Genomic DNA, 27,975 nt, shown 5'->3' with positions numbered 1-27,975 from the left:
TTGGAAATAAGAAGCGTATCCTGCCAGTAATGCATGTAGTAGAAGCCGCCTTTCCGGTCAAGCGCCCCAGCAGTAGCAGCAGCAGCCCACACGCCTCACGTCTGAACTGGCCTCGCCCAGCATGGCGCGTGCTTGCCTGGCAACGCAGCAATTCTGCCCTCAGTGGCGGTGGCAACTCCCCCCTCAACGGTGGCCCAGGGCTCCCGCCCCCGGCTTCCTTCTGCTGCAGCCTGGGCTTGGAGGGATAAAAAACCCACCAAGGAATGGACTTGCTCCCAGCGTGCTTCAGCCCATGAAGCACAACATGAGGCGTGTGTGTCCTCGAGAGCCCTGCGCAGCAGCTCCGTGGCTGCTGCCGCCACTCCTCCTCTTCCTGATGTTGGCCGTGAGCAGCACTTTCCAGAGCGGTCAGGCTGCGAGCCCCACAGTGGACGAGGGACTGGGCAAGGAAGAAGCAAAGCTGTCTTCAGCGGTGGGGGGTGCTCTCCCTGCCTGGCATGGCTCTGTCCCTACACACAGCCCCGCCCCCAGCAGTAGCACAAGAAGCTCAGGACCAGCTTTCTACCACCTATTCCTGGAGAAAAAGCAGCCACTCCGTTGCCTGCTTTTCTCTATTTGTTCCCAGTACTGTAGCCTGTTCCTTTCCAGCAATTCAGGGAGGAGGTGGACTAAACTAGCCTCCACTCCAGTCTCCACCAGGATAGACCTGGGAGAGGAGAAGTCTTCCGCTACTGAAAAAACCCTGGCAGGAAAAGCGTTTCCCTGCTCTAAAGCAGAGTAAGTCCTTAGAAGAAATTCACTTGAAGCAGACTGGGAGGGGGAGAAGGACTACTCCTGTGTCACCCGCCCGCCCCCCCCCCCAGCCTTCCCTCAGCCACGCGGTGGCAGAAATTCAAAGTAAACACACGGAGGTTTGGCAGGATGGGGTGGCTCCTCTCAAAAAGCCTACAGTCTCTCTCTCTCCCCAAGCCTCCTGCCCCATCCTTTCCCTCTTTCCCCCGTCTCCATTCTCTCTCGTGCGAAGCCTGTGTGCGCACAAGAGAGAGTGTTTGCAGCCTTGGCAGGGAGAGGCGCAGTGAGCAGAGGCAGTGGCTGGGGCAGAGGAAGGGCGGGTGGAGGAGGAGGAGGTTGTATGTACACTAAGGAGAGGGGTAGCCAGGGAGAAAAAGAGATGGTGAGTCTTGCCGGAGATCTTCTCTCCAGCCTCTGTTGTCTCCAGTGTCCTTTCAGTGCCCAGCAGCAATCCTTGAGCTGGAAAAGTCTTCGTTCTGTGCGATTTGCATTTCTACTCTTAGACTCTTTCTGTTCTTTAACCCCACCCCCCTCACCCTTCTAATCTTTGCCAGTTGGTTTCCCTCTAGGCTCAGCTCGGAAGCTGAGGAGGGGGAAATGGTGCAGGCTCTCAAGCAGCCAAGAGGTGATTTTCTGCTGCTTTTTTGGAGTGAAAGGTTGTTGGTTATACAGTGGAAGCACCAACCCACACCATGCTGGCTTTCCCCTCCTGCTATAAACATCTACTTATTGGGACAGTCTCCCCTCCCTGCCCTTTCCCTGGAAGAAATGAGATAGGTTTTTATATGTGTTTTGTAATTATTGTGTTTGAACTCTGATCTGGAAAAAGAACTCTGCTTGGAAGGATGTAAAACCTTTATTTTTCTTCTCCCTCCAGCTCTAGCAAAGGCGAACCTGAAATTATCTCTCTTTTGTTATGGGGGGTGGCCCATTTTAAAATTTTGTCTCTGGGCCCACTGCAACCTTGCTACGCCCCTGCAAGAGAAAAAAGATGGAGAAACAACGGAAAAGAAAGTAATTAGTTTTTCCCCCTTAAAAATGAAAGCATTTTTAAATTATGGCACAGGAATCCACTCATAATACTAAACGTTACCTATTAGGCATGCTTAGTTAAGTCCATTGGTATCGATGGGGTTTTAAACACACGTGTCCTTTCTTGAATTGCGGCAGTGAAATGGAAGTCTGTTTATTTCGATGGAGTTTCGGTTACATTACTCTCAATAAAACATGGTTGGTTTGAATAGGGCCTATCTCCTCTTTCTGTCTCTAGAACTATAAAACACATCGGGAAACAAGTGCCTTGCAATTCTTAGAGGAACTTGATTAGTTTTGTGGTGGGATTGTAAACTATGGACCAGAGATCGTTTTTGCTTGCTTGCTTTCGCACCGCTCCTGGTGAAATATTAGGTACATTTGTAAAGAAGAATTAAAAAATATGTCTTTTGTTGTTTTTATTTGGTTTGATCTCAGTAATTAAAAGAGGTAGCCGTTGTGTCTTTATTTGGTGCGTACACATGGCAGGTTATATGACACACATGCACACCCCTTCAGGAGCGCTGGCTTACTCACCCGTCATTCCACATTATTATAGCGTTGCTATCCACGGAGTGACACAGTCATGCTCGCTCCCTCTCCTGACTAGGGGCGTTCACTGCCAACATTCTTTGACTCGCCTCGCACCCGTTTATCTCACTGCCTCCTCCCGCTACCCAGTAGGAGACAACCATTTACATTTCGATCCCCCCCCCGCAAAGGTTTCGCTCTCTCCTCTCCTCCCCCGCCCGTTTATTTATTTATAGGTTTAAATAATGCGCGCGCTGATGTCACGCGGGCGTAGTTTCTGATGAAGGCAGGATGGAATCAAGCCAGTCAGTGGGCGTAATAGTAACCGCCTTTAAACATTTTCATCCGGGGTTCTTCTCCTCCCTTCTCTTCCCCCCTCCCCTCACTTTCTACTATCGTCCCAAATGCTAACCATCCCCCCGCCGGCTTCTGCCTTCTTCTTTTTGCACATGCGCTTCAAGTGCACCCCCTCCCCTTTCTTTCAGAGACCGAGTGAGAACCGTTGCACATGACGGAGAGCGCGCGGGTGCGCGCGAGCCGCCGAGCGAGACTCAACAGTTCTTCAGTTAAGGAGGTGTTGTTGGCTTCGAGGCAGCGTGCGGGCGCGCGCGTGTGAGGCGCTGCTGCTGTGTGCGGGGACCGAGGCGGCGCCTGTGGAGCCTTTTTGGCTGTACGAACAGCATCAGCATTGTCCCTGCCTGGAGGAAACCGAGGCATAGAAGCCGAGGAGGAGCAGGAGAAGGGAAGCGCACGCGGGGTGGGCGGGCGAGCGAGCGCTTATCTCTTTTTGAGGACTAGCTTGCCTTAGTGTATCTGCAGAGGGGCATATTTCCCCCCCTTAACCCTTTGACTGCTGACAACTGGGCACTTTTAACGCATACACACGCATCCCTCCTTTTTGGTGGGGTGGGTTATCCTCCCCCCCCCCCACTCTTTTAACAACTGTAGTGAAATATTTTGAGGAAACGATAAGCGCAGTCCTCCTCTCTACAGTTTTGATATTAAAAAAAACTCCATCCATCATCAAAAGCTCCCAGGATGGGCTGCACCCTGAGCGCAGAGGACAAGGCGGCGGTGGAAAGGAGTAAGATGATCGACAGAAACCTGAGGGAGGATGGCGAGAAAGCAGCCAGAGAAGTCAAGCTGCTGCTCCTCGGTAAGGAGATTGTGGCTACTGTGGATGTCTTGAGATTCTCTTTTTCTTTCTTCCTTTCTCCTTGTTTCCGTCCCTCTCCCCACCTGCCCATTTATTTTCTATTGCAGTATCTGGAGGCAAGAAAACCAGCAGCTATTGTACTTCCTAAAGGTGTCTGATCTCCAAAGCGTATTGCTTATCAGCCACTCCTGCTCTCTTCCTTCCTCTGCAGACCTAAAAGGGTTTTAACGCCACATCTAGAAGATCACACCCTTGTACTTCTATCCAGAACCACTTCCACTCTCTCATTCTGCAGCTGCCCTTGCTATCACTAATAATAGGGTATCACAGACCTCACCATTTCCGTCTTAGGCTTACAAAGAAAACAGCAAGAGAAGGAATCTTTTGGGGGGTTTGTTTGTTTGTTGCTCTTTTAAATCACCTAATTATGATTGGAGTGATGCTGTTTAAATCTTCTTAATGAGATGAATGTGTCAACAGATCTTCTCTGTGTGGCCCCAGATATACTGTAAAGGCATTTTTATGGTTGTATTCTCAGGTACCATTCATTGCACTCCTTACTGCAATGTGTCATGTTTGGCCCCTATTGTTTCCCTGAATGGTCATGTACACTGGTCTGTTTCTGTTGGTAGCTTTAAAGACCAAACTGGCAAAAGCATAACCGTACAACTGCGCAGATGAAACACTTAACAGCATTACAGCTGCAATCGTAGACACACTTATTGAACTCTACTAAGTGGAACTTCCTGTCAAGGAATACGAGAAAACATTGGGCTGTACATTTATTAAAATTGTTGGATAAGTGATGTCAGCAAAATGACATGTAAGAAATGTTTTAGAATTGCTACATCTACATTTGACAAAGCAGAATAAACCCCACATACACTGTTTGAAATTTGTGGTATGGGACAGAAGAAAATCTTTGCAAATAGTGCATCTTGGAAATTTACAGGCATTTACTACACTGTTAAAATAGTGTTGTGGTGGCTAATGTGGAAGATACTGAATAGGTCCTTTTTATTTTCCAAAGGAGTTGCATGGTTCCACCTTGCTCAGTCATGCATCATGCATTAGACTGACACTCGCTTTTTTCATGATAGTTTTTCATTGTTTTTCGCTGGAACACAGTGGCTCCTATGTTTCAGAGTTACTTCATGTGAAATGACTTTCCAATTTTTGTATTGCTTTTTTGGTCAGAAAAAGCTCAAATTCTATCACATGTGACAAAGAGTACTTATTTGTTAGAGTTATGTTCTGCTTTTTGGCCAGACACACATGTATTTGTCTATTTTGCTGTGTTAGCACACTACATCCTACTCTGAAATATTACAGGAGAATCATGATGACTAAAGTGGCCCAATCCTTTATGTTTAATCAGAAGTAAGTCCTACTGTACTGACTTCAATGGGACTTACTCCTAGATAAGTGTATGTAGCATTACTACCTGATCCACATGTTTACTTAGATCCACATGTTAAGCAATCCTCTTAGTAATGACACTTATTCCTGTATAGATGTGCATAGGAGTGCAGCCATATTTAGGAGCAAGCTTCAATGGATTTAGTGAAACTTATTTCTCAGTAAACATATGCAGTGAGATCCTAGGAATATGTCAAAACCTAGAGGCTGACATGATAAAGAAAATTACTCAAAGTAGTTATGCCTAACTTCTTTCATTGCAGTGGGATTACTTTGAGTAATTTTTCTCATCATGCCAGTCAGTCTTTAAAAAGCCAATCAAAATTTGTTAGCTTAACCTATCTCACATAGTTGTTGTGAAGTAGATATAAAATAGAAGATAACTATTTTTTTTAGGGAATTGCCCTAAGTTCCTTGGAAGAAGGATATAGTGCAACAAATATAAAATATGATTTTGTGTAGGGATACTAACTGCTCTTTGTTTTTCATTTGCATATTGACTTAATTTTTTTAAGATTAGGTAAGAAAATGTCCATGGTTTGGACACTTCTAACAATAATGCAATAATCATTATATAGCAGCTTAGAATATTTGAAGTACTTCACATATATTTTGATATTTTAATTGTTACACTAAACCTATTACTCTCATAGTGCAAATAAGGGCTTGGGCTGAGTTTGAGAGAGTGGCTTGCCTAAGGGCACCTAGTGAGTTTGTGGCAGAGGTAAGATTTCAGCTGTAGCAATCTGCTTCAGAACTGACAAATAACTTTGGCTCTATATACACTTTGTTTATAAAAACAATAGGATAGGTGAATCCATTTTACCTCTGTCTTCTGTTTGGATATCTATTTAATGCAAGTAACATCAAAAGCTGTAAGAACTTTGTACTTTAATAAGAGTTTTAGTTTATTTTGTTTTTTAGTTTGCTGTTTTTGTTTATTCTGACTCAGATTTTATTATTCTGACCAACATCTGAGAAAGCATGATGTAGGTGCAGCAGTGCTGAGTTCCAGATTACCACCGTGCTGTGGCATGAGTAGGGGAAGCAGGGGCGAAGCAAGGTTGGAGTGGGCCCAGAGACAAGATTTTAAAATGCCCCCCCCCCCCACTGAAGCTCAGCTCATGAAGTAAAGAAATCTTAAATGAGGCTGAACAGTGGTAACAGAAAGCAATATATATATATATATATATATATATATATATATATATATATATATATGAGAGAGAGTGTGAGATGATGCAAGTCATTTAATGGTACTAGAGAAAGACATGCTGTTCTGGTAGCTCCAGGTCTTAACACACACATCAGTTTCGGAGGATTAATACAACTGAAGAAAGCCCAGGCGGGTGCGCGGCTGAGGGAGTCAGTCATGTGACTTGCCTCTGGGGGGGCCCCCCAAGGCAGTGGGCCCCCAGACAACTGTCTCCCCTTGCCCTATTATAGTTACGCCCATGAGGGAAGGGACCATTTTTGCTGATCTTTCCTGCCTTCTGAAGCTCACCCTCAGGGACATACTTTTGTGATGCACAGTGGTCTTCAGAGGGAAGGGGAAATAAGTGAAAATTGCCCCTCCACTTATGCAAGAGCACAGTGTTAGTCTGGAACTCAGCCTACTGCACCCATGCAGTGCTAGCCTGAATGTTGGACTTTGTATTTTAGAATGGTTGAACTGAATAATTTAATTTAATTGTGTGTGTTGCTTTTTTGTGAGCCGCCTTCTGGGGTATTGCATCTCATGAATAAACATCTATTAATTAAATAAATAATGAACATAAATGAATAATAAATAAAAAATTATTAAATAGGCAGAACAAGCTCCCCCTCCCCTGCCCCGGGCATCATCATTCTAGTCAGTTTCTTTAAACATTCTAGAAACATGATGTGCTGATGTAGCTGTTGGCATGTTCCATGTGCAGCACTGATATGCTGATGTCTTAGGATCAGGCTGTTAGGTTGTACGATGAGAGATATAATTGCAGCTTGGTGATTTGTTTTTTAATTTTTTAAGGAACTCATTACAGTGTTATGTAAGATTCTGACAAAAAACTTCCAGATTAAAACTTAGGTCCTTTTGTACTCCCACTTAGCTGTATGGAATGCCTAGGATGTAGGAGAATGGAAAATACTGCTAGGACTGGGTAGGCTGCTAGATATACATTCTTGTTATACATTGTATTGTTTAGTGCCAAATCAAGATTTGACTTTAATTTCTCTATTGTCACTATTACCTCTAGAAAAAGCCTTCTTAATCTTCCTCTTATTATTGTTGAGTCTTTGTGGAAAGGAGACTGGCTGCCTGAAAGCATACAGTGCTCTGCATTTTAAGAATGAGTTACTGTACTATATCATTGTGAAAATTACATACACTTTACACTTTGTTTAAATAATGAAATTCCCTCCCTGTGGGGGTTTGCCAAAACCTATTCTTGAGCACCTTTCAGAATTGCTGTTAATCTGTCTGTTAACAGATTTGTCTGTTTGGTTAAGCCCATAAAGGGCTAGGTTTTTAAGCATTTTAATCATATTATAATATTATAAACCTTTATAATAATACCTAATCTAATGATACCTGTTTCTAAAATCTAATATTATCTAATACTGAGGATGGGTACATCTGTAAACATTTTCTCAATAAATAGAAAGTTCTACTACTTTTCTAAAAAATAAATGTGGTGGACATACTAGTGGAAGATCCAGTTAGAACTGTCTATGAAAGGTGACTTGTGGTGTTTATCTCTGGAATTTTAATAAGCTCATGGAGAAGGATTCTACATACTGAGGCTGCTCACACAACTGAAAACAGGCTTGGGAGCTGTGCGCACTCCCAATTTGTGGATGTGTGGGAGCAACCAACTAGGTAGGGAGTGATTGTGTAGGAGACAGGAGCTGGGTAGCACAGCTTTTCCTCCAACCTAGGTCAAATGCTGGATATGAAAGCTGAGTAGGACACTACTCTCCTACCCAGCTCCTGCCTCACACACAATCACTTCTTTTTCCCCCTACCGTGTTTCCCCGAAAATAAGACAGTGTCTTATATTAATTTTAGCCCCCAAAAATGCACTAGGGCAATTAGCGGTACATCAGAAATTACTGCTAGGCCTTACTTTCGGGGTAGGTCTTACTTTCGGGGAAACAGGGTACCTAGTTGGTTGCTCCCTCACAACCAAATTTGGGAGCATGCAAAGCTCCCAAACCTGGGTAGGACACTTTTCCTACCCAGTTTTTGGCTGTGTGAACAGCCTCATATTGTCCAAAAAGTCTTACAGATTGAATTTGGTGTACTTCAGCCCATTGAAATCAGGGTGGTTTAAGTCGGCTAACTCTGCTGGATTATAGCCTAAAGTAAAATATAACTCCCTCTGAAGGCTGTGTAGTTTTCATTCTATGTTATGCTTACAAGGGCTACACAATCTATTATATTTGAGAGTAGTGTATCAGAAAACATCTCATGTGATCAATATATTAAGGTACCCTTTGAAATTTTCACTCACACTATGAGTGAAAATACAATATGAAGCAGCATTAAAAACTCATTTTAAAATTAGTTAAAAATCAGATAAAATCTGAAAAGTTGAATTAAAAACTTGAATTTAAAAGGCTTGGGTGAACAAAAAGGTCTTTGCCTTTTGTCGTCTAAAAGAACAAAGTGATGAAGCCAGGTGAATCTCACTGGGGAGGCTATTCCATAAACTGGGTGCACTCTGTCAAGTAACCCGGTTCCAAGACATTTAGGGCTTTAAAGTTTAAAACCAGTACTTTGAATTGGGCCCGGAAATTAACTGGGAGCTGACGAAGCACTGGTGTAATATGATCAAAACGTCCAGTCCCAGTTAATAAAATTGCAGCCCTCTTTTGGAGCTTTTCCTCCTACCTTGCTTCCAGACAATCACTTCTGCCCAGGTTTTCTTCTTACCTTGCTTCCACACAATTAAAAGTTGGGAACACACACAGCTCCCATACCTGGGCAGAACACATTTTTTGATTGTGTGGATGACCTTGTGTATTCATTTAGATTTTAATTTAAAACAAGAGAAGCAGACATTATATATGGTAATCTATAGAATTTTGGTTCATGCATTTTTGGGTATCACTTAAAAGATGTTGATCAGCCCACATCCAGCCTATCATTTTTACATGTCAAGAAGAGACAGAATAGATTGTAAAATGATGAAATATGATTCATTCCATGCAATGACTTGATATAATACAGTACTTGCAGTACAGTAATATTAAACCTACTCCCTTGCTAACTGAGCAAAGAGGCACCTTTTAAAAGTGACGATTCTCTTTATTTAGCAGGGGGAGAGCAATTGGCCCTATCCATCCCCAGCACAACATCCCTCCAGTAGCTTGCGGGTGCTTATCTTATGTTTATTTTTTGGATTGTGAGCCCCTTTGGGGGCAGGGTACCATTTTACTTACTTATTTATTTATATCTATGTAAACTGCTTTGGGAACTTCTGTTCAAAAGTGGAATATAAATATTCATTGTATGCGTATTCATATTATTCATAAATAACTTTTTTTACTGCTTTGCAGAACTGATTACCGCATAGCAGTTACCACATAGTGTACATAGCAGGGGAGCAACAGCAAGAGAGAGGGCATGCCCTCACTCTTGCCTGTGGGCTTCCAGAGGCATCTGGTGGGCCACTGTGTGAAACAGGATGCTGGACTAGGTAGGCCTTGGGCCTGATCAAGGAGGCCTGTTCTTATGATTAAGTCTTCGGGGATCTACCTCCAACTGCCATTTTCTGCTAATAGGCTCATATGTTCATTTAAAGCCTCCTGAAATGCAGAATGTCTTCCTTGGAAATATAAGATGGTTTCCAGGTACCAGTTTGAGTATTTCAAATTGTAGTGAATAGGAAGACAAATATAATTAAATCATTCAAACTTGGAAATGTTCCTTCAACTGGACAATTTTGTATTTTTTCTCCCTGTCAATTACATTGATTTTACTTAAGGGGCATTACGGTATTCTGTTACGTGTAAAGAAAACCCTGTAGGTATCACCAGATCTGAAGCCCCTTAACAAAGCTGTATTGATAATGCATGTAATGCAGACAACAACATTATGTGCACATAAAAATGCCAAAGAACCAGAAGGGACTTAGCTAAATAGAATGCATCTGGAGAAGACTCATATCATCTAAGAATTGCAGGTACTTAGCAGAGATGTGGGTTTTCTGGGAATTTTTGAATTGGAAAAAAATCCCATACAGTTTTTATTTATTTATTTATTTCATTTATATCCCGCTCTGCCTCCAAGGAGCCCAGAGCGGTGTACTACATACTTCAGTTTCTCTTTCACAACAACCCTGTGAAGTAGGTTAGGCTGAGAGAGAAGTGACTGGCCCAGAGTCACCCAGCTAGTTTCATGGCTGAATGGGGATTTGAACTCAGATCTCCCCGGTCAGAACTCTAACCACTATAGTCCAGCACTCTAACCACTATACCACGCTGGCTCTCAATACAATGCCCCCACCCCCCAATTTGCATAAAATTTTCATTATTTTTCCGGGGGGGGGGGAATCACTGTACAAAGTTTTGTGATGGCCTAAATAGATTATGATCTGATCTGGCATGCTATTTGACCTATTTAAACAATTTTTTTAAAAAAATATTTCCACCATATTAATTCCCCATACTGTTTCTCAATCAAGGAGTCAAGCATTTGTACTGAAATATTTGAGGTGGGGGGAGAGAATAATATGTGCTTTAATTGTTATATTGAAACAAATCCAAAGCTTTATGTGGAATTTCTTTTTATTGGAATACTCAATAAATCAGTATGACATACATACCTTCTCAACACTTCCTAGGTAGAAAGAACCTGAAAACATTAATCACTACTTTGAAATTGCTGAACTTGCCTAATATTGCATTGGCATCAATTCATTGTTAGTAATGAATTTTATTAAACAACTCTGGGTGTCTAGTCTACTACCATACTCACAAATGCAGCAGTGTGAGTTCCAGACTACTGCTGTGCTGTAACTTGAGCAGGTGAAGGGGCAATTTCCACTGATCTTCCTTCCCGCTGGAGTCTACTGTGTGCCACCAAAATACATCCCTGAGTGTTGTGCAACTTTAAGGGACATGTTATGACACACAGTGGGCTTGGGAGGGGAGGGAAGATTGTAGAAAGTCATCTTTTCCCCCACTCAAGTGACAGTGCAGTGGTAGCCTGGAACACACACTACTGGACATGAGCAATGCTTATCTGGATGTTGGCCACTGAAATTTTAGAAATGGGATACTTTCCACCAGAAAAATAAAATATGGAAAAAAACTTGCACCCTACATCTCTGGCTCTTAGCTTGAAAGTAGTTTATGAGTGGAGAGGTTAGTAGTTAGTAGTGGAACATATAGCAGAAAATTTGGAATTAAGAAAAGAGTAGCCTGTATTTGTGGTCCAATTTGGTGGACTAGTCAAATGGTCCACCAAACGAACTGGACTAGTGGTCCAGTTTGGTCCCAGCTTCTCCCTCCAGGATATTCTGCAGAGGAGCAGGTGGGGGGACGTGGGCGGAGAGGTGGAGTGACCGTGGTCTATAAGAATAACATCTCCCTTACTAGGGTCCCTGTTAGGGTGTCGGACCATATTGAATGTGTGTACTTGAGTTTGGGGACCAGGGATAGATTGGGACTTCTGTTGGTGTACCGATCACCCCGCTGCCCAGCAGAATCCCATACTGAGCTCACGGACTTGGTCGCAGAACTCGCATTGGAGTCTCCCAGACTTTTGGTGCTGGGGGACTTCAATGTTCATTTTGGGACCGGTCCAGGGTAGCTTAGGCGTTCATAGCGGCCATGACAACTATGGGTCTATCCCAAGTGGTCTCTGGACCAACGCATATTGCAGATCACACGCTTGATTGGGTCTTTTACTCTGATTAGGGGGGTGTTCCGTGGGTGGGGACTCCTGTGATTTCCCCATTGTCATGGACGGACCACCATCTGGTTAAGGTTGGACTTACAATCACTTCCCACCTCCGCAGGGGAGAGGGGCCCATTAGAATGGTCCACCCAAAGAGGTTATTGGATCCTGTAAGATTCCAAGAAGCCTTGGAGGGATTCAGTGTTGGCTTTGTTGGTGATCCTGTTGATGCCCTGGTTGAGAATTGGAACAACTTGCTCACCAGAGCAGTAGACACGATTGCTCCCAAGCATCCCCTCTGACCCGCTTCAAATTTGGCCCCTTGGTATATAAAGAAGACCTACGGAGGCTGAAGTGGCAAGGTAGGCGACTGCAGAACAAGTGGAGGAAGACTTGACTCGAGTCTGACAGATTGTGACATAGAGGCACATCTAAAGATCTATGCTCAGGCAATACGTGTGGCAAAGAGGCCGTTCTTTTCTGCCTGTATTGCTTCTTCGAGTTAATGTCCAGCGGAGTTGTTCAGGGTTGTGAGGAGACTAGTATCTGCCCCCCCACCACTCCTTTGAACCAGAATTTGGAGTCATCAGTTACCCGCTCTGATGTGTTTAAAGAGTTTTTTGCAGATAAAATCTCTCGGATTTGGGCCGACCTAGATGGAGACTCCACAATTAATTTGATATCTGAGCTGGAGGTGCCCAACAACTCCTCTTGTGTGATTCGACTGTATCGGTTTCAGTCTGTGACTCCTGAGGATGTGGACAAGCTGCTTGGAGCGGTGAGGCCTACCACTTGTTCTCTTGACCCTTGTCCAACATGGCTTGTTCGATCTAGTAGGGAGGTTGTTGTAGACAGCCTGGTGGAAATCATAAATGCTTCTCTGAGGGAGGGCAGGATGCCTCCTTGTCTTAAGGAGGCAATCATTAGACATCTTTTAAAGAAGCCTGCATTAGATCCCTCAGAGTTGAGCAATTATAGGCCAGTTTCCAACCTCCCATGGCTGGGCAAGGTAATTGAGAGGTTGGTGGCCTCTCAGCTCCAGGTAGTCTTGGAGGAAACTGATTATCTAGACCCATTTCAAACTGGTTTTCTGGAGGGCTGTGGGGTGGAGACTGCCTTGATCGGCCTGATGGATGATCTCCAATTGGCAATTGACAGAGGAAGTGTGACTCTGTTGGTCCTTTTGGATCTCTCGGCGACTTTCGATACCATCGACCATAGTATCCTTCTGGAATGTCTGAGGGTGTTGAGGGTGGGAGGCACTGTTCTGCTCCTACCTCTCGGATAGATTCCGGATGGTGTTGATTGGAGACTGTTGCTCTTCAAAATCTGAGCTTAAGTATGTGCTTTTTAACATCAATCAATCAATCAATCAATCAATCAAGTTTTATTATGGTCAGAGACCAACATCTACATGAAACTGCTGGGAGAGATCAGGGGATTTGGAGCTGGGTGTTACCAGTATGCTGATAACACCCAGATCTACTTCTCCATGTCAGCTTCTTCAGGTACTGGTATATCTTCCCTAAATGCCTGCCTGGAAGCAGTAATGGGCTGGATGAGGGAGAATAAACTGAAGCTGAATCCAGATAAGACAGAGGTACTTATTGTGCGGTATCAGAACTCTAGAGACGATTTTGATCTGCCTGTTCTAGATGGGGTCACACTTCCCCAAAAGGAACAGGTTCGCCGTCTGGAAGTACTTCTGGATTCACACCTTTCCCTGGTTTCTCAGGTTGAGGCAGTGGCCAGGGGTGCTTTCTATCAGCTCTGGCTGATACGCCAGCTGCGCCCGTTTCTCAAGATCAACGACCTCAAAACAGTGGTACATCTGTTGGTAACCTCCGGGCTTGACTTTTGTAATGCACTCTACATGGGGCTGCCTTTGTACGTAGTCTGGAAACTTCAGTTGGTTCAGCCAGGTTGGTCTCTGGGTCATCTCGGAGAGACCATGTTACTCCTTTACTGATGGAGTTACACTGGCTACCAATAGGTTTCCGGACAAAATACAAAGTGCTAGTTATAACTTACAAAGCCCTAAACAGTGTAGGACCTGGGTATTAGGCCCCTGCTAACTTGGCAAAGAGGCACCTTTTAATGTGGTGATTCTCTTTATTTAGCAGGGGGAGAGTAACTGGCCCTATCCATCACCAGCACAGTACCTCCAGTGACTGTTGCTGCTGTCTATTTTATTTTTATTTTTAGATTGTGAGCCCTTCGGGGACAGGGTTCCATCTTATTTGTTTGTTATTTTTCCGTGTAAACCTCCCTGAGCCATTTTTGGAAGGGCGGTATAGAAATCAAATAAATAAATAATATTTAAGAGAGTGTCTTCTTCATTGCAAGCCCCACCGCCCATTGAGGTTCTCTGAGGAGGTCCGTCTCCAGTTACCGCCAACTCGTTTTGTGGCTACACAGAGACGGGCCTTCTCGGTCACTGCTCCAAGATTGTGGAATCCGCTCCCTGCTGAGATACAATCCTCCCCATCTCTGGCAATTTTCAAAAAATATCTGAAAACACATCTTTTCGACCAAGCTTTTTCAGCTTCCTAATATTTTTGGGTTTTAATTTCTGGTTTATTTTTAAATTGTTAAGTTGTTTTTACGTTTTTGTATATGTTTTTAACTGGTTTTATGTTATTGTTAACCACCCAGAGACAAAAGCTTGAGGGAGTGCACAAATTTGATAAATACATACATATATAAATAAAATGTCAGAATTTAGAGATAGGTTAGGTCCAAAGACAATTGAAAAGAAAGCTGTCAGATTAATAAAACAAAAAGAATATTCTCTATGAAATTGCATTAAAATTTGCAAGAGCGTGTGAACTTGGAAAAACAATGTGAAAAGAATCCATGTTATGTTATTTACAATTCTCTTTTTTTGTCTCTGTGCTTGCAGAATAAACGGTAGCTTAAATAATGTTCTGTGTTTATCTGATTATCCTAGAAATGTATCCTGGCCCTACCTAGGGGAAACTAGTCATGGCAGGCCGGTATTGAGAGGCAAAGAGACTGAGAAGAAGGAATAACAGGACATTTAGTGCACAGAAGTGGATAACAGGAAAAGATTGTTATATCAGAACCAGCTAGCTGCAACCAAGGTGCTTCAATAGGGCTCAATAAGATTTCCATGTATTTCTTAGTACTACTTGGCCTCATCTTCTGCACCTGTGTTTTCCTTGTCTCCTCTTCTTAAGGAGATCCACTGCCTCATATGGCAGTCCTTGGGCTGCAAGCACACACCCTGATGCTGTTGCCACAGCTGAGTCTGGGTTCAGCTGTGGCATTGTTCCTGGGTATCTGGTAGAGATTATGGTGGTTCTCCAGCTGGGGCTGAGCCTAGGAAGTCCACTATTTGGTCTTCTCTTGGTATAGCCTCCCCAGAGTCATGAAGGCATTCGCTTAGAGACATGAAGCATATGGCCAAGTAAAGGAGGGACCTCTGGGCTGGGAGACTCTGCTGACCACTGACTCCTCTAAGGACTCACTGAGTCTTGATTGAGATCCCTGGGTGACATCTTGAGTATGTGTACTTCAAGGATGTGTACTTCAGTGCTCTGCTAGTGTGTAGTAGGAACCCATGTGCAATTCCACCAGTTCCCTAGCATTATGTAAAGTCATTATGACTCTGATATTCAGATACACATACTGATATCACATGGTAGACAGCTATATCTGATGGTTAAAAACTGTTAAAAACAAACAAAAGAATCCTTGGAGATGGATTTTCCTGTGAAAAGTTTGTCCAATCAGAGGATTGTGGCTGAGAGTAACTTGCAAATTTTGATTAGCTAGTGGGAAAATGAGTTTTTTAATTGGGCCTGTCTTAATTGCTTGAGACAGATGTAATAAAAAAGGGAAATTGACACCTGTCCAGAAGGGATGGTGCTTTAAGGTCTGTTTCTTGAGAATGAAAAGTGCAGGAATTGAAAAGACACCTTTGGCAGTTTCTTGGAATGTGATCACAGCAGCCTTCTCTCAATGCATCAAGAAGTGGCTTATCTATCACAGACTCTGAGGACAGTGTCTTTCATTCATTCATCACACTTGTACATCGCCAAAACATAAAGTCTTGTGGCTGTTCACATAAATAAATGCTTTGGATACAGGGGATAACCAGCTTTTTGCTGTGCTCGTGATCTTTGAGGGCGATATGGCTGCCCATTGGAAACACTGATGGACTTGATAGAAATTGCTAGATCAAGCAAAGGACATTGCTACTTTCTTAGCTATATACAAAATGTATTTATGAAAAAAATCTACCTATCAGAGGAAGGACACTTTGTTATATCAGAATCAGCTAGCACCAATTATACAGAAGTGCTGGCTAGAAGCTTCAGTTATGGTTTTGGGCTACATGGGGAAACTAACTGAAATTGGGATGCAGTCTTGATCAGTGTTCCCTCTAACAAACAGTCCCAGATGTTTCTGAATACAGCTTCCAGAATCCCCAGCTGCAATGGCTTTTGCTTGGAGATTATGGGAGTTGTAGTCCATAATATCTGGGAATCCCTGTTAGAGGGAACACTGGTCCTGATACAGCATTAAATTTAAGCAAGTGAGGTATATTGGAAACATGTAAAGGATGTGGGAGATAGGCATGTGCCCGAAATGTTTTGGAGGCCATTATGAAGGCCTCCGAAACGTTTCAGCACTGGGGGCGTTTCGGCATTTCGTTGCCAACGGGGGGTAGCGCTTTAAGGGCGGGAGAGGGTGTACTCACCCCTCCCGCCGCATTTCCCCCACCGGCGCACTGTCATTTGGAAGCCCCTCGGGGTAGCAGCGTTCCTCCCTGCCGCCCTGTTTGCCCCGTCGGCCAGAAGTGGCTGGAAGTCGCGAGCGTGCGTGCGCCCGTAGTGCGTGCGTGCGCACATGGCAGAAAGGTGCGCGCACGACGGGCGCACGTGCGCTCGTGACTTCCGGCCACTTCCAGCCAACGGGGCAAACAGGGCGGCAGGGAGGAACGCTGCCTCCCCGAGGGGCTTCCAAATGACAGCGCGCCGGTGGGGGAAATGCGGCGGGAGGGGTGAGTACACCCTCCCCCGCCCTTAAAGCGCTACCCCCCCGTCGGCAACAACGATCTTCGTGCACATCCCTATTGGGAGAGACTATTATAGTTTCAAAGCTTTATTAAGGTGAAATTGGGAAGTTACAGAAAGAAAATTTGGTTATGAGTCTTTAAGAGATTGCCTGACATTTTACAGAAAATAAATGAGAGTTTAGTTAAAAATCTTTACTGAAAATGCCTGGAAAGGGGGGGATGCAGAGAGGGATGCAAAGAGGCAAGGCAGCCTGGAAAGGATGGCTGAGATGAAAGTGTCACCTATCCTTCCTAGCGCATTTGGTGCGCGAAGTTGGATCCGGCACTTCCTCAGGAGTAAGGTGTGTGGCAGAGCAAGAGAGGAAAAAGAGGCAAGGGGCAGCATCCACAGGTCACATTTTGTGAGAGTCCATTGGATAACAGATTCCAACAGGTTCCAAAGTCATGTGGTAGATATACTCAAAACCATGTCCTGGGGCTGAATTGGGTCAGTCAACTAACTATCCTTCCCTGGAGGGTAGGGTGATTATTGCAAGACAAAGGTGCCCATTGCTAAAGTGGACTTAATCAGTGTGGAGGTGCCTTTAATAGCAAAGGAGACAAAGACAAGTTCAAGCTATGCATTGGTGGTTATGTCTATGTTTGCTCATGTCCAGGGGTGTAGCTATAATTGAGCGGATGGGTTCAAATAACCCCAGACCCCCAACTCCTGAGGGTCCCCCAGCTGCACCCCTCCCTATTTTCTTCATTAGCTCCCTCACTCTGAGGGGCCACTGCAGAGAGATGTGAATATGGGCTCCCTCTCTCCTACCTACACCCCTGCTCATGTCCTTGAAACTAAGCGTCCCAGGTGAAAAATGTAACTCTTTTGTTTATGGATAAGTTCTCTGCCTTAGTTTTACCAATCACTCAATCAACCTAACGAGGGTGGAAATGGCCATGTGTTTGCTCATTCTGCTGAGCACTTACATCTTATCACTGGACAGGAATATCCTGCCCAAGACAGCTTTCTTTTGATGGTCTGCTAGCCGGCTTTACTCCGCAAAAGGAGCCGTCTGCAGTCTTTGAATCTTTGACCTGGAGGCATGTTACCCAACTTTGCCTGTACTAATGACCTGCCTGTGCCAAGAGGCTGTAGAATGGCGCGGGGTGAAACGTTATTGAAAGCTAAAAGCTATTAGCCTATAGCTTGTGGTTTTTGCTAAATCATAGAGAGGGGTGTCTTTTTGCGTGACCCCAAAATACTGCTATTGGCAACAAATTCCAGCTCACACTGATTAAAGCAATAGTTCAATTATTAGGAAGAAAACCAATCCTTGCCAAGCAGGATTGAACAATACCATGTGATGTTAACCCCAGGGGACTGGAATGTAAAAACATAACCACTTATTGAGGCTATTCACAGGTGCGTGCAAAACCAGGCTAAAGGAGTCCAGCCCGGTTTTGCACGTGTGTGTAAACTGCCAGGATAGGGCCCAGTCCTGACAGCACCGCAGCACCAAACCTGCTTGTGGAGCCTCCCTCCAAAACAAGGTTAGGAGAGTGAGCAATCTCCTAACTTCATTGTTTTTGTCGTCTGCTTGCAGCCACAGCTGACAGACTGCAGCGGTCTTGGGGAGGGGAGGGGGGGATTCCCATAATGCACTGTGCACTTGCTCCAACCCTTGGAGCTACCAGCAGTAGCCGGTGCTTGTCCGCCTGCCCAAGGGAAGCCAACGGATCATCTGTGGGGAGATAAGCTCTTCAGGGCTTCCTTCCCACAAACCCTATTGCTGTTCCTCATTGCTTGTGAGAAATGGCACATTTTCCTTTTCTTGTGAAACAGTGGGTTGATTCAGATGATTCTCCAAACTATTGCCTGGGGGATTGGGGAAAACTTCAGACTTGTGTGCCTTCCCTGTGTGCATTCAAATTTGCTACTGATTTGAGCAAATCATACTTTGTTGTGTCATCTGAATATGCAAACCATAGTTTGTCTCCAAATCAGAACTGAATTTGGATTGGCTTTACATTTAGATTGGCTTGGCTTTACATTGCCATAATTTGGATTGGCTTTACATTTCTGGTTTGGACACAAACATTGCAGTGGTTTGGTGGATTGTCTGAACTCTTCCATTATATTTTAGCATCCCTGTTTTAGGACCAACATAGAGGGAGTGCTTCACAATAGAACAAAACAGATAGGCTTCAAGTTTTAAGAAGATATCTATACTATAATGCTTCTTAGGACTCATTCACTCACTCACTGACATGAAACTTCCAGACCAAACCACAAATGATAGAAACATGCCATTTTCAATCTGTTTACTGAAATACTTGTTACTTAAATACTTTAATTCCACATATTTTGGATTAGAAGTTAGAATGCTTCTATGTACTTCTATGCTTCTATGTACACAGTGGCTAACATGTACAGGGTGGCGTGGATCTGCACTGCCCATGCTGCTGCAGTCTTGCAGAACAGCCCTTTTCCACTGTGACAGTATTGTGCAATTGCAGTTGCATGACACTACATGGTAGGTAGAATACTGGAATATAGGAACTGTCATGCTGGTTCTGGTCTATAGTTAACTATCTCAGCACTGTCTCTGGCAGCAAGTTCCACAAGTGGGGCCATGATAGTGCATCTACCTCCTGTTGATTTGTCTTCAGCCTTTGATACTGGTGTTATCCTTCCTCAGAACTTAGAGGCTGTGTTCCTGGCTAGCCTGGCTAGCAGCCAGATTGGAATATTGAGAGATCATGATGATAAATTATTTATGTGAGATAGTGTAGCTAAACTATGGTAGAAATGCGAAAAAGCAATGGGAGGTATAGATGATGTCAATAGATTCTTGTGATTTCAGTACTTATATCATTTATTTATTTCAGTACTTATATCATTAGCAAGGCCATTTTAATAAGAGAAAGGTTTTACTAATTTGCCCCATGTTTATTGTTTTGTTTTGTATATTCTGGTTAGGGATGTGCACTAACTGATGTTTGTGCATTGATTTGACAGGGAGGGGAGTGGGGAGCAGCATCTTTTTTTTAAAAGGAGAGCAGGCCCTTAACTGCTCTCCTCTGCCACATGCAGCTTCCTGCTGTGGCTGTACTTGTCTCAAGAATCCATGCATTGCACCGGGGCGCACATGGCATTCGCACATGCTCATCCCAGCACCAAATGGGTTCTTGGAACAAGCACCACTGCAGCAGGAAGCTGCATGTGGCAGCAGAGAGCAGGTAAGGGCCTGCTCTGTTTTTAAAAGATCCTGCTCCTTCTTCCAAACTGGTTTGGCTCCAGACCAGTGCACAAACCTTGGTTCATGCACATCCCCAATTCTGGTCTATGACTGTAATAAGGTAAAGTGTAGCTATTATTATAATATTACTTTTCAGCCAAAAAAAGGGGGAGGGGTTCTTAAAGCACATAGACAAAAGAATAAGAAGATTCTTTAGTCTTTCCCCAAAGAGTTCATACTCTAAAAATTAATATATTGAATCTAGTATTTCATGATCTAGCTCCAAAATGTATACCCAAAGTTATGTTGTGTAAATACAAACTTGGAAAAAACCTAGTCTTGGATTCCGGTAAATACAGTAATGTATTGTATAGTGATGTTCAAACTTCCTGACATCAAAGATCTGTTTTTACATTGATTCCAGAGTGACTATTCTGTATGGACAAGGATCTCGCAAGCCCATGTATGCATGTGAGGGAAAACCATAGAATATACCGCATGCTTTTACCTATGGCTGTGCATTGCAGGGGAAGATCAGTAATTGTGGAGAAGTATTTCTTTAGGTATTTTGTATGTATCCATATCTTGTTCGCAGATCCTCTTCTGTGGAGAACACAGTTTGAAAATTGCTGATTTAGTTAAAATATGGAACAAGCATCAAGCTTTCAGTTAACAATGTTTTGGGTGTTTATATCTTCCTTAGGAGCGGGCGAATCAGGAAAAAGTACAATCGTCAAACAAATGAAGTAAGTATGATTTAAGGGTGATTACATTTACAAAATGCAGGTGTACAATCAAAAACAAAATTTAGAGATAATAGATTTATATACAATTAAATATTAAAAGAGCAATAACAGAAAAGTTAACATATGCGATTTAGTTAAATCAAAAAACATTTTTCTCTTTTAGAATTATTCATGAAGCTGGTTATTCAGAAGAAGAATGCAAACAGTACAAAGCCGTTGTCTACAGTAATACAATTCAGTCAATTATAGCTATCATCAGAGCAATGGGGAGGTTGAAGATAGACTTTGAGGACTCTGCCAGGGCAGTAAGTATCTGTGTAAATGTGCACCTAAAATGATGCACATAATTCTGAATTCCATATACTAAAATTAATGAACTTTGCTGTTGCTGACATTATTAAAAATTATCCTTTTCTCACCTAACCCCCCTAACTAACTCTAAATTGGGTAACAAACAGTTTTGAGTACATGACTCCATCACAAAATCCTGGAACAGGTAAAAAGTTAAATGTCTATAAAACATTTAATTTTGTTGAATTCTATTTAAGGTAGAAAACATATAACAAGTGCAGAAACCTCGCTTTCACTACTAGTTTAAGCCAGCTCTCAAAACCAGATGAGAGTGACAAGAAAATAGTATTTTGAAACTGAATTCTCATAACATTTTTATAACATTTCATTCATTTTTAACATTTGTATACTGCCCAGAACTCGTGTCTCAGGGCGGTTCACAATAATAAAGTACAGATTAAATACAGATTTAATCTGTAAAAAAGTTCAGATTAAAACAAATTAGAAGTTTTATATAGTGCAAATAACACTGTATATCATTTGTCCTCTGGTACTGTTTGTGGAGCAAGACTGAGTACTTACTCCCATCAACATAGGGAGAAGTGAAAAACTGAAATGACATATAGCTGTTCTCCGATTCACGATCTGCTTCTGACACTAAAAAATGCAGCTCGGAAGCTTTAGCCTCCTAGGGCTAGAGGTGATACTGCTTTGCAATCACTGTGAGGTCCCTCGTTTTGTCACTCACCATCCAGTGCTATGAGAGCCCAAGGCTTTTTCCTTGGGGTTAGAGAAAGGATAATGTCTGAATAGACCAGTGAAAAGGCAAAAAAATCCGTATTTAGAACTCCATGCTGAATATATTTTCTAATTAATTAATTAATTTCTATGAAAACTGCTTTGGAACTTTTGTTAAAAAGCGGTATGTAAATATTCATATTCATCATATTTGTATTCGTATATAGAGCATGCAGAATATGTGTAGGCAAATTCTGACTACCCTAAAATATCCATGCCACTTCTAATATAGTTAGGAAAATACGTAGCAAGAACAAGCAATCATTTTCTAAAAGCTCTCTGTAACTAGTCCTAAACAAGTTTGTCCTTTAATTTTTTTATTTTCCTTTTTAACAGGATGATGCTCGACAACTCTTTGTTCTAGCTGGAGCGGCAGAGGAAGGCTTTATGACAACAGAACTTGCTGGAGTTATTAAGAGATTGTGGAAGGACAGTGGTGTTCAAGCTTGTTTCAACAGATCAAGGGAGTATCAGCTTAATGACTCCGCAGCATAGTAAGCATAGAACAAGAATTAAGCTTTCTGCTGGTAGTAGTACTGTTATAGCTCAAAATTATATGTTCATCATATTAATCTGATGTTTCCTGTTAATCTGAAATTTCCAGTTAAAGCATTATTACTACTACTTATTTACCATTTTTCAACAACTATCTCTAAAAAATAAAGTTCTGATACATGTAAAACTGTGTTGCCAGATAGCAGAAATATAACCAAATAAAATAAAATGACAAATAATAGTACTTACAGTGAATCAGTGGCTTTCATTTTTACCTCAGTGGAAATAATTATAATGGTTTGCATCCAAAGTATCTACTTGGAAGCCAGCCAATATTGTTCTGAAATTTTAAAATACTTTATAATTTCAAAACTTTACTTTTAATTTTTTATAAACTTAAAATTGTAAGGGTGAAATCCCTGGCTCCTAATACGTACCGTATTTTACGGACTATAAGACGCTACGGACTATAAGACGCACCTTAATTTTAATCCAGTTTTTCAGAGTTTTAACATATTAAACTGTTAAAACATATAAGACGCTCCTGAATTTTGGCGGATATTTTTTGAGGAAAAAAGTGAGTCTTATAGTCCATAAAATACGGTATTTCTTCAATGGGATTTGCGTATTATAGGTACCTGCTTAAAATGTCTTTAAAATAATATATTTGTTTGTCACAGTATTGTAATGCTTCCTTGCTGGTGTGTGTGTGTGTATGTGTGTGTGTTTGAGGGTTTTGCTAAAAGTGCTTTAAGGTGAGCTAGATCAAAATTAAAGTGAATGGTGGGAAAATGAAACTTTTTCTGTCTAAGACAAATGACCTCAGCATGGTAAAAATTCTTATTTAACTATACAATAGGTATGTTATGTTGATGCAGCTGTTAAGATTATTATTATTTATTATTTATTAGATTTCTATACTGCCCTTCCAAATATGGCTTAGGATGGTTTACATAGAGAAATAATGCGTAAATAAGATGGATCCCTGTCCCCAAAGGGCTCACAATCTAAAAAGAAACACAAGATAGACACCAGTAGAAGTCACTGGAGGTACTGTGCTGGGGGTGAATAGGGCCAGTTACTCTCTCCCTGCTAAATAAAGAGAATCACCATGTTAAAAGGTGCCTCTTTGCCAAGTTAGCAGGGGTCTAACAAGAGTTAGCAAGATGTAGAGATTAGGGTTAGCAAGATGTAGAGATTTTAACCATCCTATCTCATTTTTGCAGTGGGGCTTACTGCCAGAGAAGTGTGCATATTTTATTTATTTTATTTTTTATGTGTATATCCTGCCCTTCCTCAGTCAGTACATGGTTATTTTTATCCTCACAACAACCCTGTGAGGTAGGTTAGGCTGGAAGATACACAACTGGCCTAGAGTCACCCAGTGAGTTTCATGGTTGAATGGGGATTTGAACTCGGGTCTTCCCAGTCCTAGTCCAACACTCTAACCACTATGCTATGCTGGCATAGGATTAGAGCCTCAGTTCTTTCTGTTCTTTCGTGTCTCAGGGCGGTTGACTTTATAACCTGGGTCCTTGGCTAAACTGTGCTTTTAAATAGCTTTGAAATGAGAACTGATCTACTGTAATAGGCCAGATAGTATAGCCCTGAGTTCTTGGAAATTACTCATAATTTTTGTTTAGTATAAAGTTGGTTCCTATTGTATGCCAAGTCTAGTATAAAGTTGGTTCCTGTTGTATGCAGTTTGTTTTAAATTACACACACTCTCTCTCTCCCTCCCCCTCCCTGTGTGTGTGTGTGTGAATATATAATTATGTTCCTGCTAAATCTTGGTTTGACACAATATTTATTTTATATTTCCAGCTATTTAAATGACTTGGACAGGATAGCCCAGACTAGTTACATCCCAACACAACAGGATGTCCTCCGGACTAGGGTGAAAACAACAGGAATAGTGGAGACTCATTTTACTTTCAAGGATCTCCATTTTAAGTGAGTAACCAGATGAAATGTGAAATATATTTAGTGTATGCATTTGGTATAAAATGTAATGCATTTCAATAACAAAATAGTAAATTCAACTTGCATTCTTCAAGCATAGATAGTTTCCTGGCTTCCACTGGAAAATGCTCTGTTGTCTAATCTGTGGGTGTTAAAACATGTGAAGAAGTAGATTGCACACTTGTCCATTTTCAAACAAATGTTTATAGTTTCCACTGCAAATGCCCCCGCACCCACTTTTTAAACTGAAGACTGCTTAAAGTGTGCAGAGAATACTACAGCCCAGCAATACAACCCAGTAGCGATTTAGTATGCTCAGAATTGGCTCCTGTTTTGTTATGAAACAGAATTCCTATTTTGAACCAGACTCAATTTCTCTCTCTCATGGAACTCCAGGCATCCCATTATCAGCCTCTTAGAAATTGGCCTGTGTGCATCTCGAGCATTGACATGACCCTGTACCAGGATAAAGGGTGCACGTAGCCCAAGCCAGAGACAGGTGCCTAGAGCACCCGACATGCAGCAGGATCTCTCAATGCACCTCAACTGCACCATTGTACAGTGCGTTGTGGTATATCTGGAGAACGGGATGCATTTTCAGAACACCGTGCGGCTTGCAAAAGCGCAAGTCGTGTAGGCACACAAGCCACATGTCCCGGGACCACACCTGTGGGGTGAGTAGGTGCTATGCTGCCTCCCCCCTGCCCTCCCCAGTGCTCCCAAAGGCTGTGTGAATGACCTCTTTGTATATTTGCTTTGTGTCCTTAAGATATAGTGCCTGATATTCAGACTAGCACTGTGTGGGTGCAGCAGTGCTGAGTTCCAGATTTCCTCGGTGCTATCACACAAGTCAATTTTCAGCTTCCACAATTTAGCAAAAAATGCTTTCTCTTATGATGTAAGATATGCATATTATTATGAAATCACAGACAAACACTTGATTTACGATGAAAAAGTCAAGTAATCAATTTGCACAGGTTTTCCCCAAATGTCTTATTGCTGAGGACCTTGTGTGTGTGTTTGGTGTATTATATTTGTATAATCTTTTCAGAATTTTCTGTCATGCAGCTCTTGGATTGCAGTTTGGAGAGCAATAAATAATCAGCCCCTATGATATATTTATTCTTGGATTTTGACTCTTCTGATGGACTAACTTCAAAATAAACTTAATTTTTAGGAGTTAAACAATGTTTTTATATATTGTTAGGGGATATATATTTGCTATGCATTAGGCTTAGGCAAGTGAATGAAAGTTATAGATTTGATTTTTAAAAATAATCATATGGGAATAAATGTATCTACTTAATAATTATGTTCTTCTCTTCTGCCCCCATCTTTCTCTCTTATCTATAAGCCAGATATCTTTGCTATTATTTTACCACATTACTCTCGCTGATATTTGAAGTAACCTGAATCAAATAGTTTAAAAAAATATTTCTCATACCAAAATGCTCAAGACCAATTCTTTCACATATCATGTCTGTCAAATTCACCTGTATGAATCCCCTCTCAAATCAGTTTTATAGTGTTTTATCTTACTTTTTCACTTAGTCTATAACTATTCTTTGAAATAGTTGTGTTGTGTTTGCGGGGGGGGGGTCTTACATCATCTTACAATTTTGGGTGCCTTTTCATTTTTTAAAAATAACCATCATTATGTGCAATCCTAAGTCTTTATCTACAGTATAACTACAACAATTAGCAAAAACAGTGGTTGCACCTCTGCTCCATCTGACAACTGGAATGGATGTTCTCTACCATCCAACAAATAGCACAGTGCAAAGCTATGTCATCCTGACTGAGAAATGAAGTTCAGATCTGGTAGTGGCCAATCTTGATACACATTTTCTCTCTGGCATTTAAAGCCAGAAGAGAGAGAATGAGAGGCCACACAGCAGTACTGTGGCATTTCAGTTTCTCACGTTTCTCACCCCACTCATGTGGCTACTAATTTCCTTCCCTTGCTTTCTTTTGATATTTACACCAGGAGAAAGAAAGGAGGAGGGACATGCAACTGCCATTTAAGCCTAGAAGTAGGGATGTGCACAAATCGTGATTTGTTTATTGATTCAAAGCACAGCCAAGGCATCTTTAAAAGGGAGGAGATTAGGTCCATACCTGCTCTTTCACTGCTTGCTGCAGCAGCTCACTCCCCAGCTGCTCTTTTTACAAGTAGTGTGATGCACATTCTGAAAATAGGTGAATTTTATCAGAAAAGGCTAGGGTCATATTTTTAAATATGTGGCAGCCAGATTGGTCTCTGGGGTATCCCAGAGAGACCACATTATGCCTGTTCTTAAACAGGTATAATGCCAATATGTTTCCGGGCAAAGTACAAAGTGGTGGTTATTACCTTTGAAGCCCTAAATGGCTTAGGTCTGGGTTACCTGAGAGAGTGCCTTTCTCTACAAGATCCCTACCGCTCATTAAGATCATCAGGAGAGATCCGTCTTTGGGTGCCACTAGTTCATTTGGTGGCATTCTGGGATCAGGCCTTTTTTGTTGTTGTCCCTAGGTTGTGGAACGTACTCCCTCTGGATATAAGAGGACTGTCTTCCTTGGAGGCCCTCAGCAGAGCCTTAAAGACCCACCTCTTTAGCCTGACTTTTAATGATATCTAGTTTTAACCTTAATTTTAATGAGATTTAATCTGGTCTAAATGTTTGTTTCTTTTAATTGTTTTATTATGTGTGTTTAGTTTTAATGTAAACTGCTCTGAGCCACTTTAGGAAGGGTTGTATATAAATTGAATAAATAAATAAATACTGAGTTGCTGATAGTCTGCTTCAGTGATTAATGATAATATGTTCTATGATTAAATTTTGCTTTCCCACCACACAAGGTGTTTGGAAAAGAAGTTCAGGTTGTTACATCTTGGATAGTCATTGCTTCAAATATTGTTCCTTATTATTGTTGAATAGAGGAAGTCTATTTTGGAGAAGAATCCTGTTGTAAAATCAATCAATAATTCACATGTTCTGTTTTGCAGAATGTTTGATGTAGGTGGTCAACGATCAGAACGGAAAAAATGGATTCACTGCTTTGAGGGAGTTACAGCCATAATTTTTTGTGTGGCACTTAGTGATTATGACTTAGTCCTTGCTGAAGATGAAGAAATGGCAAGTAAATCTCTTCTGAAATTAAAGATCCTCAAATAGTTATAGACTCTAACTTTTTAAACATCTTCGCCCCTAATCCATCTTATTCCTAGGAAAAGAGACTTTTTTGTCCCTCAGAAAATATGTTGATACTTGGGGGAGAGAATTAGATTGTTTGATCAAATAATTAAAATAGCATTTGGTAGGTTCACTTTTATTTCATGATCACCATCTTAGAATAAGTGGTCACTTGGAATGTAGTGACATACAGCCTAAATAGGCTCTGGATTGTGGCCACTGTGCTTTTGAGTGTCTTAAACTCTTGTTTGGAGAAAAAGAATGCTTCAGGTGAAATTATATATCCTTCTTAATTTTCATTTGATTTTATTTTACTGCTCCTCTTTATGTTGAACAATTTCAGTGTCTCTCAAACTAGGTGCTTTCGGGTTTCTCAGACCGATCGCTTTCATTATTGTAGTTATAACTTTTGGAAGTTCCCACATA

At 41.9% G+C, this 27,975-nt stretch overlaps 1 protein-coding gene across 2 annotated transcripts in view; it reads left to right on the top strand.

The window, feature by feature from the left end:
• Positions 1 to 2,837: 2,837 nt before the first annotated feature.
• The window catches only part of GNAI1 (G protein subunit alpha i1), a 36,636-nt gene continuing 11,498 nt past the window's right edge, over positions 2,838 to 27,975 (top strand). Inside the window, exons 1-7 of one of the 2 annotated variants that reach the window (XM_053256759.1) lie at positions 3,392 to 3,511; positions 14,767 to 14,920; positions 20,785 to 20,827; positions 20,991 to 21,132; positions 22,253 to 22,410; positions 24,236 to 24,364; positions 27,363 to 27,492. In XM_053256759.1, the coding sequence (XP_053112734.1) occupies positions 20,823 to 20,827; positions 20,991 to 21,132; positions 22,253 to 22,410; positions 24,236 to 24,364; positions 27,363 to 27,492 (564 nt within the window). In that variant the 5' untranslated portion in view covers positions 3,392 to 3,511; positions 14,767 to 14,920; positions 20,785 to 20,822. Of the gene's footprint in view, positions 3,512 to 14,766; positions 14,921 to 20,784; positions 20,828 to 20,990; positions 21,133 to 22,252; positions 22,411 to 24,235; positions 24,365 to 27,362; positions 27,493 to 27,975 lie in introns of both variants that reach the window. The other variant, XM_053256758.1, reaches the window with a different exon arrangement.

Source organism: Hemicordylus capensis, chromosome 5 (genome assembly GCF_027244095.1).
Source record: "Hemicordylus capensis ecotype Gifberg chromosome 5, rHemCap1.1.pri, whole genome shotgun sequence".
In the NCBI taxonomy this organism is placed as follows: Eukaryota; Metazoa; Chordata; class Lepidosauria; order Squamata; family Cordylidae; genus Hemicordylus; species Hemicordylus capensis.
The sequence above is the reverse complement of the archived record's forward strand: the minus strand, read 5'-3'. Positions and strand labels throughout refer to the sequence as shown.